Genomic DNA, 17,577 nt, shown 5'->3' on the forward strand with positions numbered 1-17,577 from the left:
AGTCAGGGGACCTGGCTACTGTTTGGTTTAAAGCTGTAGAATGGGCAGAACTGAATGGTGTCCCAGAGATATGAAATAGGTGTAAGAGAGGTGTGAGTTCTAGGAGGAACCTCATCTAAGTGATGCTGACTCTGAATCATAATGATTACACCTTTCAGGCCAGGTTTTCTACAAACTTAAACAAGTAGTTGCAGAAACAAAACACTGCAATTGTGCATGCAAATCCCAGATAAACAAGGGATAGAAATAGCTATTGACTTAAGTCCCCTGAATCATTTCCCCACATTGTAGAAGGCAGTAGTAACTTCTAATAAAAGTTTATTTACTTCATCATCATCATGTTCCTATTACGCCTCTGGCGTTTAGGGCGGTGACGAAGCTCCTTCACTCCTGTCTGTTTCTGGCAAGTCTTTCAATGATTCCCCAGCTTGCCCCAGGTTTTTCAGCTGGGCTTCCACAGCTCTTCGCCATGTTGTTTTCAGGTACCTTGTTTTCGCTTGCCTTCAGGTGTCCATCATATTGCTACTCTGGTGATGGAATCAGTTTCTATCCGAAGCACATGAGCAATCCATCTCCAACGCCTCCTGGCAATGATGGTGCTCAGATCCTCTTGGCTGCACTGTGTCAATAGATCATGGTTTGAGATTGGGCCAAAAGATACGGAGGATTTTTCTGAGGCGGTTTGTACGGAATGAAGAGAATTTGGACATGTCATACTTTCTCATTCCCCAGTATTCTGCGCTATAAAGTAGTGTTGAAAGTATGCAGCTCTGATAAATCTTGAGTTTGATTTTGGTGTTGTATTTGGATTTCCAGACTATATTTAAGCTCCTGAAGGTGTTCCTGGCTTTATTGATTTTGTTCCGGATGTCCTGGCTTGTTCCTGTCCTGGCTGATGGTGCTGCCCAAGTATGTGAATGTTTCTACACTGGTGAGAACATAAGCCTCTATCCATACCTGTGATGGTGAGGCAATATTAAAGGTCATGATATCTGTCTTATTGCGGTTGATTTTTCAGTCCAATTTGCTGGCTGAATGCACTGAGTCAAGTTGTTTTTTCTTGTATATGGAGTTGGGTATGTGATAGGAGAACGAAATCATCTGCAAAGTCCAGGGCTTCAAGGGATGAGAAGAGTGTCCATTTAATGCCTCTTGGCATGTCTTCTGTTGTACGCCACATTACCCAGTCGATGGCAATGCTGAAGAGGATTGCAGACATGACACACCCCTGACGTGCTCCTCTTTTGACTTCAAAACTGAGCTCACTGTGATCAACACTGCATGTAAAGTTGAAATAGAAGCTTTTGATTACGTTGATTATACAGAAAGGAATTCCATATGCCACAGAATATGCCATAGCCTGGTCCTGTGAATGCTATCAAAGGCCTTCTCAAAGTCTATGAACTTTATGTAGAGTTGCTGTTGCCATTCTAAGCACTGTTTTATTATGTTTCATAGAATAAAGATGTGGTCTGTGCATCCACGCCCTCTCCGAAAACCAGCTTGCTCTTTTCTGAGAATGCTGTCAACTGCCTCTGATATACACTGGACTATGTTCTTACGCAGTACTTTGCTTGGCACAGATAAAAGTGTGATACCACACCAGTTATTGCAATCACTGAGAGTTCCTTTCTTTGGTATCTTCACTATAACCCCATTGGTCCACTCATCTGGCACTTTTCCCCTTTCCCAGACTGATGTAAATAGAGGGGCCAGGATGCTGCTAATTTAGGATTTACCTTGAACAATTCTGCATTCAAGTTATCCTTGCCAGGAGCTTTCCCATTTTTTAAGGATTTGATGGCTTGAATGATCTCTTCCTTAGTTGGGGTGTCTGTGTTGATAATAAGATCTTCTGCCTCCTGGACGTTTGCTTCCTCTTTAGGTGGCTCCCTGTTCAGCAATTCTTCTTGTTCTTTTTCTTTGGTTGTTAGTAGGTGGCCTTGTTTGCTCCTGATGAGAGTGGTTTTTTGGTGTCTGCTGTTTACCATTGATAAGCGTCGTCGTTTTGTAGACGGTTCCTTGTTCACCACGAGCAGCTGCATCCTCCGTTTATGTTGCCAGATGATGATTGATTAGTTACTTCAGAATGGCCTTAATCTACCTTTGGTCTTCATCATCAGCCCTAGCTCTTATTATCCGTAGATCTCAAAGTGCTTTACAAAGGAGGGCAGTATTATTATCCCCATCCTACAGATGGAGACACTGAGGCACACAGAGCTGAGGTGACTTGCCCTAGGTCACCCAGCAGGCAGTGACAGAGCTGAGAATGTAACCCAGGTCTCCTTAGTCCCAGTCCAGTGCTTTACCCCGCCCCATCTTTGCTCAGTTGTCCCAATGACAGCTCTGCTATGAATCAGAGGAAGTGTATGACCAAAATATTTTAGCCCTGGCCCTATGCTTTTTGTGTCACTGATAAAGAAGAAAAGATGTTTCTGCTTCATAGAACTTACAGTCTAAAAAGCTAGATATTACAGTTCAGATACATCCAGTGGTAGTCAGGGTGAATCTCAAAGCAGGGCAGATGTTTGTATTTTTAAAATGAATTTCTTCGGAGGCGTTTCTCGGGAAGGCTTTGCTGAAGGGGAGTGTGTGTTAAGCAGGAATTTGAAGGAAGAGCATGTGGTGCAGTGTCCCTTAAGTGTTCTCTGCACAGTTCCAAAACTGCATCCTAACTCTCCCTGCAGTTTCCCAATAATCTGCTATGAATTACTTACAGTAAATAAGGGAAGGTGTATTTTCAGCTTGAAGTGTTTGAGCTGGCAACAAACCCACCTCTCCGGACACGATCAAGATATAAATCTCCCGGAATTTCTTATTTAAACTGTAAGGTATCCCAGCCTGGGTTTTTTATGATAGGTTTTTAGGGATGATAGAGGGACTGCCTACTTAAGGAAGCTTAAAAATACAAAACCAAGTTTCTGCATGGACCCATTGCATCTCTCAAGATGAATCCGCAGGGGAGTTGAATATATACATGGCTCTTCCCCCCCCCCCCCACCTATGCTTGCATGGAGCCGTTTTTGGCTTTGCAATCTAAATCACCGTGCCAGAGTTCATGTGGTTATCCCAAGCAGCTAAGAATTTCCCAGAATGCCTTGGGAATCTTTAGACATTAAATGGCTTTTAAACTGGATTGATGTGGTTCCATGCAGGAAATAGCAGTGCCTCAGTAAACATTGTCAGGCAGGAAACTGGGGTTTACATGGAAGCCTCAGGATTTGGAGGGGAAGACATTGGGGTTGGTGGAGGGTGTGTGAGATCCTGCAGCAAAATGCCAGTGGTTGGATTGTGACTAGCACTGCTTGGCTGTGTAAGGAGATGATGAAAGTCCAAGGAGCCTTCCTCCGCTACACCGAAGGTGCAGTGCAGCTAGGAAGTGTAAACCCCACATGAAAGTAGAGCCAAAAGGGGAGGAAAGAGGACAAGGCATTTCTCAGGGAGCGCCCAGGAGGAACTCAGGCTGAGGAGAATAGAGCTGCTCCTCCTGCAGTGCGGATCATCCTCATACCACAGGGATGTGCCTTTAAAGGGATGGAAAGATGTCAGGTGCTGGCAGAGAAACCTCAGGAGTCGAGAAAGTGCCTGTCTCCGTGGAACTGGAGCTGTCTTGGAGGCGGAAGCATCGAAAGCTACGAAAACCAAAGAATCCCCTCTACCTCAGCACAAAGCTGTAAGCATTACGGGTGCGCGGAGATGCAATCTGAACCGTACTTTGCTTTACCTCTCCCGTCTGGACAGAGTGTGAGCACAGTGGAGAACGGAGGGCTAGTGGAGTGATCCAGTCCCAAAGGGAAGAGGTTAAGATGTCCAGGCATGTGGCCAAATGCTAGAGTGTTTTTATGTTTAATTGCTCAATAGTCACATTGATATTTTTGTTCTATCGATATATTTTTTAAACTAAACGTTGAGTGAAAGCTCTAGAACAAGCTATTAAATAACCTCAAGGGAATGGCACGCTTCAAAAATATCCTTTCCTGCAAGGACTGTAACGCAGGAGTGTGCCCAGGTGCTGTAGAACTGGAAGAGACGTAGGACCAACAGAAGGTGCTTCTGTAGCACCGACACCTCTGGATGGGTTGTTGGCAGTGGAGATCGAACCTGGGAATCTCTGGATCTTAATGAATTAGCCTCTGCTGCCTGAGATGAAACAACCAAGGCTATAGAACAGGGGTGGGCAAACTTTTTGGCCCGAGGGCCACATCTGGGTATTGAAATTGTATGGCGGGCCATGAATATTCACAAAATTGGGGGTTGGGGTGTGGTAGGGGGTGAGGGCTCCAGCTGGGGATGTGGGCTCTGGGGTGGAGCTGGGGATGAGGCGTTGGGGGTGCAGGAGGGTGATCTGGGCTGGGACTGACGGGTTTGGAGGGTGGGAGGGGGATCAGGGCTGGGGAAAGGGGTTTGGGCGTGGGAGGGGGTCAGGGGTGCAGGCTCCGGCCAGCACTTACCTCAAGCAGCTCCCAGAAGCAGCAGCATGTCCCCTCTCTGGCTTCTACGCGAAGGCGCAGCCAGGCAGCTCTGCACACTGCCCCTGTCCGCAGGCGCCGCCCCTGCAGCTCCCATTGGCCGCTGTTCCCAGCCAATGGGAGCTGCGGGGGCGGTGCTTGGGGCGGGGGCAGCCTGCAGAGCCCCCTGGCTGCCCCTATGCATAGGAGCCTGAGGGGGGACATGCCGCTGCTTCCAGGAGTCACGCGGAGCGGGGCAAGCCCCCGATCCCATTCCCCAGCTGGAGTGCCAGAGCAGGGCAAGCCCCAGACCCTACTCCCTGCCAGGAGCTTGAGGGCCACATTAAAATGTCTGGAGGGCCGGATGCGTAATTTGCCCACCCCTGCTATAGAGGGCCTACCTTGGTGGCCTACCCACCACCAGAGGGGGACAGAGGGCTACACCAAGTGGGCAAGGCTTGTGCTTCCAGCTGGAGACTGAATGCTCACTTTTGAGCATTAGGAGGGCACCGATTGACATCTCTTGAGTCTTTTGCACATATTGTTACATAATAAAATAAATCACAAAGCTCTCACTTGGGTTTCTTCAGGAACTGCGTCACTTACATGCATTTAAACATCAGTACTTCGCACTTTATAAATCAGTACCCTTCTCACTGGTGGTTCTTCTGCACAGCTGTCTCCACACTGCAGGTGCAGATTAGAGCATTGGGTGCAACAATGTATCGTTTTTAGTTTTTATCAATAGGAATAAACTGATGTAGAAAAGATACTTAAATAATTAGCATTTTAGTTGCTGGATTTCATATATGGAGCTACATACACATTGAACACACACTTCGCCTGTAGTTTTTTATGTTATACTTGAGAAAGAACTTGTTCTGTAATTTTTCTCTGCATTATGTCGACTAAACTATAATCATAAGGAAAGGTAATTAAGAGTGGAAATAAGTAGGCTGCTGTGATATTTCTTGAAACAAGCTGCTATAACATCAGAAAGGGGTTTAGGAAACATCCCCTTGTCCTGAGCACTATATACACTTATAGCATCATAATTTTTATTTGGTCACTGTAAAAGTAAAGTACCAAATTTCCTGTTTAAAAAAGGTTAAGATTCTATTTTATTGTATTTCTGTTTTTCTCTGTCATTCTTTTCTTCCCCTTCCCTCACCTGTTTATGTTCTCACTTTCTCTGCTTTGTTAGCCACCATTTTTTTCTATGGATTAGATAGAGGGCCAGTGAAGAGAGACATAACTCGCTGTGCATCTGATCCTGACCTTGCATCTGGAGTTGCATAATTCCCACAATCCTTCATTGTGGCAACAGTATGACACAGGAGGGGGTGACTTTTTAATGCCAACATTGTACTCTCCTGGTCCTCATCCAGGTGGGCAGGGGGCCAGTCCCCTGCTGTAATTTAGAGGGTGCCAAGGAGCAGTTGCAGCAGCCAAGAATCACCAGCGGCCAAGTGACAATGTGGTCCCTATAGGTGCTAACTTTGAGAGAGGTGTAGGCAGACTGAACTTATCTGTGGTGACGTGAGTTCCCTTGAGCTGAAAAACCAGGCAGTATGTGTGCTGCCTGCATGGCTCGTGTGCCTTTTGTGTTTGCCACACCCGTTAAACCAGCCCTACTTTTTTTGCATATTGAATTGAACACTCACATATGTTACAAAAGGCAGAAAGGCCAAAGGGCAATTGTTTCTATTGCATTGTGCAGCTGCTGATGAGATTTCTACAATACCTGCTTTATGCTGTGTTGAAATTTCAGCCACTGCACTTACACTGAGTAATCTGCATGCTCATTACTAAAGAGTCAGTCTGTCTCTCTCTGTCCCTCCAGTTTCAATTTCCTCTTTTCTTAATTCCCTCCCTAGACAGCCGTTGCTTCTTCCAGTGAGATGTGGTTTTGCTGATGCCGCCTGTTGTCTGTCCCTTTTGCAGAAAGATTTCACAATGCGGGAGGAGCTGCAGCAGCGCGATGTGGAGCGTTGGCTGGGGTTCATCACCTTCCTCTGCGAAGTCTTCGGCACCATGAGGAGCAACACTGGGGAGCCCTTCCGAGTCCTTGTCTGTCCCATTTATACCTGCCTCAGGGAGGTAATGCCTCATTTCTCACCCGTGTATTAGCTAAGTTGTTGATTTACAATTCTGATAGTGTCCTTGGTTATTTATTCTTTCTTTTCGATTATTAACATTCCCCCCCCCCAATCTATCCCTTTGAATTATTCTCTACTTGCCTGGGTTTTTGGATCCTTCTGTCCTGCACAGCCCTTTGAATTAAAGCTCAGAGTCCCGAGATCCCATCCTTAAGGACACCAATCATGCAGAATCCAGCAGTACAAAAAGTGTTATAGTTCTGAAAGGTAAATAATGCCTAAATCCAAACCACAGGGGACTAGGACATGCAGAATCATCTCACAGAGGGCAGAGTCTGAGGAAAGCAAAAGAGTGAGCTGCTGTTGTTGTTTATATTATATTAAAATAGCACCTAGCAACCCCAACCAAGATCAGGGCTGTATCATGATAGGTACTGTATAAACTCAGAAGAGACAATCCCTGCCCTGAGGAATCTACAGTCTAAATCAGGGTTTGGCAAACTACATTTTAAGCCAGCCTGTGAGCTCCCTCTGGGGAGCAGTGTCTGGGGCTTGCTCCGCTCCAGCCAGGGAGCAGAGTCGGGGGCTGCACCATACAGCTCCCAGAATCCACAGCATGGCCCCGCTTTGGCGCTTCAGCTGGGGAGCTGGGTCGGGGGCCGCTCCATGCAGCTCCTGGAAGCCGCAGCATGTCCCCACTCTGGCTCCTACGTGCTCCAATGACCCCCTCCGGTGCTCCAATGAGCGCATAGGAGCTGGAGAAGGGACATGCCGTTTCTTTTGGGAGCCGCTTGAGGTAAGTGCCGCTGCGAGCCTGCACCCCTGAGCCTCTCCCCACGCCCCAACCCCCTGCCCCAGCCCTGATCCCCATCCTGCCCTCTGAACCCCACTGTCCCAGCTCAGAGCACTCTCCTACACCCCAAACTCCTCATCCCCAACCCCACCCCAGAGCCTACGCCCATCAGCCAGAGCCCTCACCCCACTGCCGCATCCCAGCCCGGAGCCCCCTCCCACACCCTGAACTCCTCATTTCTGGCCCCACCACAGAGCCCGCACGCCCAACCAGAGCCCTCACCCCCTCCCACACCCCAACCCCAATTTGGTGAGCATTCATGCCCGCCATACAACTTCTATTCCCAGATGTGACCCTAGGGCCAAAAAGTTTGCCCACCCCTGGTCTAAATTGTCAAGACAGACAAAAGATGGGAAGGTAAACAGGCACAGATAAATGAAGAGACTTGCTCGAGGTCACACAGCAGGTTTGTGGCAGCGACAAGATCAGAACCCAGGTCTCCTGACTCCCAGACCAATGCAATGTCCACCAAACAACACTGCCCTCCATCATTTACATGAGATGGGGGGATAGATAGAAAGAATGGTGAGACCCCGACATTTAATGACTTTGGCAGAAGCCTCCGACTTGCAAATACAAAAATAAGCTAAAGTGTTAAAATATTATCTAAATGTTGAAGAGAACTTTTTTCCAGCCAATTTAAAAGTTTTATGTCTTCTGCTGCTTGTAGAAGACATTTTTAGGAAAAGCAATCTTATGGCCCATTTAGTGGAGTTGTGAATCGCAATTTTATCAGCTGTGCCTCTGTAGCCCCATACAAGAACAGAGCTAAATAACTGTCAGGAAGATAAGTTCTGCTCTTGAAACAAACACAACAGCAAAAAAAGGGAAACACTGTGAGTAATTATTTTGTACTTACATAGCAAACTTTATCTGTGTGTGCCAGGGCATGCTGTAAACATTACGCTCGTAACAACACCACTGTGAGTGGAGAGATGAGTAAACTGAGTCACAGATAAATTAAGTGAGTCATTATTATAAGCTAGGAGAACCCAGAAGCCCTATCTGCCTAGCAACCCCAACTGAGAATATTGTCTAGTGTGTGTCACAATATTGTCTTGTGTGTGTCACAAGTGTGACACACGGGGGAGTGTGTGCTAAACATCCCCCTTTGTGCTGATGCAGAGAGGATATGAATTGGTACAGGTCCCAACTGGGTAGCATTACCAGTCATGCTTTTAGCTCTGCAGGTCCCTGGTTCAATTCCCAGTATGTCGTAACCATGATAGGTACTGGGAAATGAACCAGGGACCTTCAGAGCTAAAAGCATGACTGGTAATGCTACCCAGTTGGGACCTGTACCAAATCATATCCTCTCTGCATCAGCACAAAGGGGGATGTTTAGCACACACTCCCCAGTGTGTCGCACTTGTGACACACACTAGACAATATTGTGGCACACACTAAACAATATTCTCTCAACCACTAGACAACATTCCCCCATGTGATGTTTAATCATAGTAATGTAGGGCTGGAAGGGATCCTGAGAGGCCACCTAGTCCAGCTGCTTGTGCTGAGACGGGACCCAGTAAACCTAGAGCATCCCTGAGAGGTGTTTGTCTGACCTGTTCGTAAAAACGTCCAACGGATGGGAATTCCACAAGCTCCCTTGATAACCTACTCCATTACTTAGCTATCCTTATAGTTGAATTTTTTTTTTACTAATATCTAAAGTAAATCTCCCATGCTGCAGATTAAGCTGATTACTTCTTATCCTACCTTCAATGGACATGGAGAACAATTGATTACAGTCCCTTTTATACCATCCTTAACATATTTGAAGACTGTTATCAGGTCCCCTCTCAGTTTTCTTCTCTCAAAATTAAACATGCCCAGTATATTTAATGTTTCCTCATAGACACCACTGGACACCATACTGAAGCTGAGGCTCCAGTGCCAAGTAGAACAGGACAGTTACCTTCCATGTCTTACATGTTAATATACCCCAGCTTTTTTCGCAACTGCATCACATTGTTGACTCATATTCAATTTGTGATCCACTATAATCCCCAGATCCTTTTAAGATGTTCTATCACCTAGCCAGTTATTCCCTATTTTGTACTTGTCCATTTGATTTTTCCTTCCTGAATGTAGCACTTTGCACTTGTCTTTATTGAATTTTGACTTACTGATTTCAGACCAATTCTCCAATTTGTCAAGGTCGTTTTGAATTCTAATCCTTCCCTCCAGAGTGCTTGCAACCCCTCCCAGCTTGGTGTCATCCACAGATTTTATGAGCATACTCTCCACTGCATTATCCAAGTCACTAATAAATAATATTGAATAGTACTGGACCCAGGACAGACCCTGTGGGACCCTATTAGGTACTTCCTCCCAGTTTGACAGTGAAACATTAATAACTACTCTTTGAGTATGGACTTTCAACCAGTTGTGCACCCACCTTATTGTAATTTCATCTAAACCACGTTTCCCTAGTTTGCTTATGAGACTGTCATGTGGGACAGTGTGAAAAGCCTTACTACAAATCAAGATAAATCACATCTACTGCTTCTCCCCTATCCACTAGGCTGGTATCCCTGTCAAAGAGGGAAATTAGATTGGTTGGGCATGATTTGTTCTTCCATGCTGGCTATTCTTTATAACCCTATTATCCTCTAGGTGATTACAAATTGATTGTTTAGTAATATGTTCTAGTGTGTTGTCAGTGTGACAGTTCAGGGCAACTGCCCCTATATTCCACCTCCGTGGTCCCTCGAGGACTCTCAGTCCCACGCTCAGGCTTCCAGCTCCTCAGCTGTCACCTCTCTAGGGTGGAGACCCATGTCTCTTTCCCTCCTGACCAATGGTTTCCAAGTCTGTACAGTTCTCTGCTGGCACTGTGACATCCCCAGCAAGCCTGACTGCCTAAACAGGCCAGTGTCTGCACTTTGCTTTCTCTTGGAAGGCTATGAACAGCTGTGGTTTCCCTTGGTCAAAAGTTATTGCACAGCCCTTTCTAAGCAAGCACATTTATTCTTAAGGTGAAAGCATTACAGAAAAAAACATATTAAAACAATAAAAGTTCCTCTACACATGCTTACCAGAGGTCACCCATCCGTCTTATGGGGCCTCAATAGGCCAAAGTCCTTTCAACCCTTCGCAGGAAGGATTGGGGGCCCCCTTGGACAGAATGTTCTGTCTGCTTGCTGGATCAGAAAGCAGGTCCTGAGACAGTTTAACCTCAGGGTATTTAGCCAAAAGTCCTGTCCTTGTCTGTTGGTCTTTGGAGAATCCAGTTTGAACCTGTAAATCTGAGCCTCTGCTGGTGGTTGTACCTCATTGGAGGGGTTACAATCTGGGAGAATTTGCCCAATCACCCCCCCACTCTTCTTAATTCCTGGAGGAGCTGTGGTCATCCTCCCCCATGGAATTACAGACAATCTGTGGCCAAATAATACGTAAATGTAATACAGTAAGCTCTCCCAAAGATATTGCAAGAAATAGCCATATATGTCATCCCAATGAGTATGTTGTGACTTCGTATGAAACCCAATGTGAATTAAAATTCATTTGGATAACAGAAAATTAATTCAGAATACCAGTGATTCATTATCAGCATGGATACTTTAAAATCTCTAAATAAATGTAAATAAAGAGCCAAGTTATGCTGAGATTTTCTTTTCCCATCTTTCTCCCTGAGCAAAGTGTTTTTGCTTATTAGTTATCAGGATTGGCAGCGGCGGTGACGACTCTGCTGTTTTCAAACCCTAAAATGGTGGATCTAGGGCTGATCCTTGGAGGGAGGTTGGGACCTGATGTTGCAGGCTCTCTGTTTCATGGCATCTAGACATAACCAGCTTTGGGATTTTTTTTAATACCCTTAGCTAATCTTGTCTCACAGGATGGACTCATGAGAATGGGTTCAGCCAGTCATCGTTTGTGATAGGTGGTGACTCTAAACGGATCACCAGACCCAAGCTGGATACTGGGAACCCCCGGAGTTATGCAAGCTGTAACGGTCCTCGATGCACAGCAGCCCTGTTATGCAGTTGCTGTAGCCCCTGCTCCTGTTCGGCCCAGCTCTCAGGCTGCTCGGTAGCAGCTGCAGATGGAACTCCACAGGGGGATTAGCGATGTTGGAAGCCGGATGGAGGGAGATCTGCTGGGTCAGCAGGGTACAAGGCTTAGAAGAGCATCTTGTCCCCTTCTCACCCTCCAGGACCTGTTGGGTCCAACCCTGGGAGCTACCCACAGAAGTGCATTTGTGGATTTCGGGGGAGGTGATGCTGTGCAGGCACCATTCCTTCCCGTAGGAACATTCTGCCCTTGTCAGGTCTCTTCGAAGACAAAGCCAGATGAGGGTGGTTCAGGCAATGAAAGGCAGGCCTAGGTGGCTCTGACAGCACTCTCCTTGCCTGTACTTGTGGCACCTTAGAGACTAACCAATTTATTTGAGCATAAGCTTTCGTGAGCTACAGCTCACTTCATTGGATGCATACTGTGGAAAATACAGAAGATGTTTTTATACATACAGACCATGAAAAAATGGGTTTTTATCACTACAAAAAGTTTTCTCTCCCCCCACCCCACTCTCCTGCTGGTAATAGCTTATCTAAAGTGATCACATCTGCCAATGTGATATATGCCATCATGTGCCAGCAATGCCCCTTTGCCTTGTATATTGGTCAAACTGGACAGTCTCTGCGTGAAAGAATAAATGGACACAAATCAGATGTCAAGAATTATAACATTCATAAACCAGTCGGAGAACACTTCAATCTCCCTGGTCACGCGATTACAGACATGAAAGTTGCGATATTACAACAGAAAAACTTCAGAAACAGATTCCAAAGAGAGACTGCTGAATTGGAATTAATTTGCAAATTGGATACAATTAACTTAGGCTTGAATAGAGACTGGGAATGGTTGATTCATTATAAAAAGTAACCTATTTCCCCTTGTTTATTCCTTCCCCCCCCCCTCCCGTTCCTCAGACGTTCTTGTTAAACCCTGGATTTGTGCTGGAAATGGCCCACCTTGATTATCATACACATTGTAAGGAGAGTGATCACTTTAGATAAGCTATAACCAGCAGGAGAGTGGGGTGGGGGGAGAGAAAATCTTTTGTAGTGATAAACACCCATTTTTTCATGGTCTGTGTGTGTAAAAACATCTTCTGTATTTTCCACAGTATGCATCCGATGAAGTGAGCTGTAGCTCACGAAAGCTCATGCTCAAATAAATTGGTTAGTCTCTAAGGTGCCACAAGTACTCCTTTTCTTTTTGCGAATACAGACTAACACGGCTGTTACTCTGAAACCTCCCCTTGCCTGTGTTACCCATCACAGCTTGAATTCTTACAAGTGGCAGGATTGTTTAAATCTCCTTCGCTTTTCATGCTCTTTCACATATTGCATTTTCCTGAGCTTAGATGACAAAACTAGCCTGATCTTTCACTCCTCCTGCCAGTGCAAGATTGTTCCCAGTAGTGCTTTTTCTAGGGCCCAGTGCAGTTTTGAATGTCCCAAGAATGTGGGAATTATACCACTTCCTTGGTAGACATTTTCACAGCCTAAGAGATCTCCCTGATATTCATCCTAAATTTTCCTTTGTGTAACTTCATCCCATCACTCCTATTTGTACCCCCTTGAAGAGCCTGGGGATGTTGGTTTTTTGTTTTGTTTTGTTTTGTCTTGTCTCCGTCCTCTGAAGCGTGAGGGATGGCCATAGCTGGAGATGGGACATTGGACGTGGACCACCAGGGCTCTGAGGTGGCACTGAGCTGTCTCTCTCTCAGGTGCTTGGCTGGCCGGTTCTTGCTCCCATGCTCGGCATGTGACAGACTGCCACATGTGGGGTCAGGAAGGAATTTCACCCAGTCAGATCGGCAGTGACCTTGGGGATTTATCACCTTCCTCTGCACCATGCGGGTGTGGGTCACTTGCCAGGATTACCTGGGTATATCTCACTTAATTGTTTCCCTAACATGGCAGGGGTCTTGAGCACTGGTACACCTCAGTCCCTCCGATTCTCTGCCTGTGGTGCATACTAGTCTAGTCTCCTGTGGGGGGGTAATACTTTGGTCTAATTTCGTTTGTTGGGTTTGGAGTGCGGGCTCAGGTGGTTTTGGCGGCCTGTGCTATACAGCAGCTCAGTCCAGATGATCTGATGGTCCCTACTGGCTTCAAACTCTGTGATTCGCCCTCCTGTTTGATGACACCCTTCAAATACTTGTGCTTGCTTTTTCTCCTGCCTCCTATCCACCCAGTTCTTTTACTCTGTAGTCCTTTATAAAAAAGCGTTATTAGAGACAAGCTAAGATCTCTGTCTCTCGGTCCTTTCAGCAATTCTTTCATCTTAGCCTCTCTCTTTCTCTCCCCCCGCCCTCCTTTTCCTTTATACCTTTGGCAGACTCAGCCAAAGGTCACCAAGGGAGTGAGCAAGAGGAAGGGGAATGTTGTCTGATGGCTGTGGCAGAAATGTCTCTTCCCTTCCCCCAGGGAGGCTTCCTCTCCGTAGCTCCCTTCCTTTCCTCCCCCAGTAAAAGCATATTAACACCTTCCATAATGGCCTACGCTTATGCTAGGCTGGACAGAATGGGGAGTGAATACGGTTGAGGGGCAGTGTCAGTGATGACATTGGTACGGGGTGGGCAAGCCTGAAAGAATTCCTGCTGCTGGCTAATGAGGAGGAGGACGACAACTCAGAGGTCACCAAAGCAGCCTTTCTCAACAGGAGAAAAATGGACTTGTATAACAGTGAGTAAGCCACACTTTTTTGCTGTATGTCAGCTCAGTTTGTGTTGTTTGGACTCAAGAGGAAAGCTGACCTTGGGAAAGGAAAAGTGAGGTGCGGCTGTATCTGCTGGGGGCTGGGAGTATTGTGTGTTGTAATGAATAACACATACCTAGTTATTGCATCTGAACATTATTATTTATTATTGTTAAAAGAAATCTGTTATACAACCCGGGGAATTTGCACCGTGCTTTACAAACCGAGATGAAAACACGTTCACTGCTTGGAAGAACTGACGGTTAAAGTTGGACAAGGCAAATGTGAGAAAAAAACCTTGGATAAAGATGAGGGCTAGACTGGTGAGGGATTTATTGACAAGGAGAAGGTGGAAAGGATTGTTTGCAGAAGTGGGTTTTAAGGAGGGAATTGAAAGAGAGAAGAGGGCACTTTGCAGATAAGAACAGGAGGATAGAGGACTGTTGTAACTATCGAATCTAAAGAGCTTGCTGGCTTAGTTTACAGGCACCAGACAAAATTATAACAAAGTATAAAAGTTCAAAATACAAATAAATGAACATCTTTTCTTCCCATCCATCCCCCTGGGCTGAAGGGTATGTGTGTGTTCCAAAGGGGGGAGCAGCCTGGGTGGGTGTGTGTGGAACAGGACATTGTTCCTAGGGAAAGGTTTTCTCTACGGGCCATCTTACACTTCAGTCTGAACACAGTCAGGTTTGGCCTCATTCTTGTCTCTCCTGGCAAGGAGTTCCATCACTGGGTCTCTTTCTTCAGGTCTGCTGTACACACGGATATTGAGATCTTCCAGGACCATGATTCTTGGAGATTCTGCTATCAGGCTTGGTGAAAACTCTGTTAGCTCTTTCAGGAATTCGACTGGGGCCTTGGAAGCTCTCATGGCTGGAGATCTAAATAGCAGAAGTACCCCACTGTTTCTTCCATCGCTCACTTCACATACACTCAGATCTCTCCCCATTTTCATGGTGGATATGCCTTTGCATTTCTGGTCTGGTGAAATTAAAATGGCCACCCCATTCCCCTGGCATGCTGTAAGGCAGTTGCGTGGTAGGTATCGTGTGGGGACAAACTGGGCCATAAGCAGGTTTTGATGATTCATGTACAGTTGGAAGTCTCTTCTGTGAACAGCTCAATCAGTGATGCTCGTGCTGAGGACTGACCTAGTATTTGTCAGGAAAAGCTGGAAGCTGTGGCTTTTTACTGATGCAGTTTGTATGACTGTTGAGGGGCATTGGAGGCCAGCAGGGTATGCTGCGGTTGTCAAAGGCTCGTTGTTGATCTCCCAGAAATTTTCTTCCTAAGGTGAAATCCCCTTGACGGTGATGACTTTGAATGTATTCGCTGCTCCTGGTCTCCAGGGAGGTGTTTATGTGAGGGCTTGGTGGGCTGGGTAGTATATTCTCTGTTCCCTGTGTGCGGGGCTGGTCCACCCAGGTAGATAGTGCCACTGGAGGACTGCTCTAAATTGTGCCAGGTGCAGTTGGTGGCCCTAAACTCTATCCCTCTGTACAACGGCATTGCTCAGAAAGCCCAATGATTAGGCCTGTCGAGAGAAATCTGGGGCCCTGGTGCATCATGTTCACTGGGGCCCCATGCCCTCCCATTTCACCCCAGTTGCAGATGTTTTGGGGACTCCCCTGAGCTTGGGGCCCTGGTACAATTGTCCCCCTTTCATCCTCCTGATTTAAAGTAACTGTAATTCACAAGGCTGCAACAAACGATCTTTCTCTCACACACTCACAGTTCCCAGAGTACCATGGTGGGGGCACATCCCTTCTCCCGCACTCATCCTTCCCAGGATAACTGGGGTTAGTGTTCTAATTTCTGTTCTTGCACCAATGAAGAGACAGTAATGTGACTGAACTCTAAGGGTCAAATTCAGCCCTGGCATAAGCAAATGAAACTCAACTGGCCTTAAACGTCCACTTCTCTAAATTCTGCCACCTACCTCTTTCCATTTCCTATTTTAAAAAAAAAACAAAACAGAGTTTGAAAACAGGAGCACATCCAAAGGGGGTTGGCTTCTACTAGCACATCCGTGTTTCTCTTCCTTCGTGGCAATGGACCTCTTTCAGAATGATCATAAAATAGGAACAATGGAAACAGATGGGATGAGAGGCAGGGATGACCAGCAAAGGGGCATTATATTCCAGTAGCACCTAGAGGCCCCAACCAATACTGGGATTCCATTGTGCACAGTAAGAGCTCAAGCCCTGCCCCAAAGAGCCAATGTTCTAAATAGGCAAGACAGCAGATGGGGATGAAAGGAAAGAGATGGAGTGATTTGCTGAAGATGCACAGTGGCTGAGCCAGGATTAGAATCAAAGTCTCCTGAGCCCAGCACCCAGTCCAGGGGACCATACTGCCTCTCACATCGCAGAATTTCCACATGAGGGGTACAGATTAGTTACTCCTCAAGCTGGGTGGTCAGGAGGGAACCCCTCACCTATACCTACATTTTTCTTTTAACCACAACAGCCATATTGTATCCAGCCCTCGCTTGCCTGGTTCAAACAGGAGAAGGGCGACGTCAGCACACCTGTGGGAAATGCAGAGTAAAAGCCTGATCCCCAAAGAGATGCGGTGTAATGACGTCAGCGGAGACTTGTGGGTGCTCACCATCTCTCAGGGTCAGGCTCATGGAGTTTTTCCCAGAGTTTCAGTAGAGCAGGAATCAGTAGTTTAAGCCAGTTTTGTCTTTTCATATTGGTGCCTGGGGAGCAGGGAGACAGAGTTTGTGGGGGAAGAGCAGCTCTCCATAGATTTACCATGTTATTTTGTAGGTAGACCTGCTAATAAACAGACTAGAAAACGGTTGCTTCACAATCATGGTGGCAATCCTGAGTTTCAGGATGGGAGATTTCAGAGTAGCCACCATGTTAGTCTGTGTCCACAAAAAGAACAGGAGGACTTGTGGCACCTTACAGACTAACCAATTTATTTGAGCATAAGCTTTCGTGAGCTACAGCTCACTTCATCGGATGCATTCAGTGGAAGAGAGGAGAGACGGTGCCGTGGTTCAGACCCAGGGCTGAGATCCAGGAGATCTACATTTAGACAATTGGCCAATCACTTAACCTGATCATGCTTTTTTCTCCATCTGTAACATGGATAATAGTATTTCCTGTCTGCTGCCCATCCTCTGTCCTGTCGTGTCTATTTAGACTGTAAGCTCTTTGAGGCAGGGACTGTTTCATACCATGTGCCTAGTATAATGGGATCTCAGCTGGGGCCTCTTTGTGCTTCAGTAATATAAATAATAATGTCCTTCTGTCAACTATGACAACTTTAGTCTGTCTTGGGTTCAGTCTGAGCCAGCAGTTTTTCATGGGGTCCTTCCTGCCCTGTGGGACTGCACAGAAGTGTATGTTTTGGGTATATCTGGTGGTGGAGCAGCCCGTTTTGTCTGACCGTATCACCTAACGGTTGTACATAGGCATTAAAGAAGGGCAGTGTCAGGACTGAGTCC

At 46.4% G+C, this 17,577-nt stretch overlaps 1 protein-coding gene across 6 annotated transcripts in view; it reads left to right on the forward strand.

Moving 5' to 3' along the window:
• CTIF (cap binding complex dependent translation initiation factor) overlaps positions 1 to 17,577 on the forward strand; it is a 340,733-nt gene that overhangs the window by 295,076 nt on the left and 28,080 nt on the right. For all 6 annotated transcript variants that reach the window (XM_074952340.1, XM_074952344.1, XM_074952343.1 and 3 more), the window contains one exon: positions 6,393 to 6,548. In XM_074952340.1, coding sequence (XP_074808441.1) covers positions 6,393 to 6,548 — 156 coding nt within the window. The remainder of the gene's footprint in view (positions 1 to 6,392; positions 6,549 to 17,577) is intronic.

Source organism: Natator depressus, chromosome 5, assembly GCF_965152275.1.
Source record: "Natator depressus isolate rNatDep1 chromosome 5, rNatDep2.hap1, whole genome shotgun sequence".
NCBI classification, from domain to species: domain Eukaryota; kingdom Metazoa; phylum Chordata; order Testudines; family Cheloniidae; genus Natator; species Natator depressus.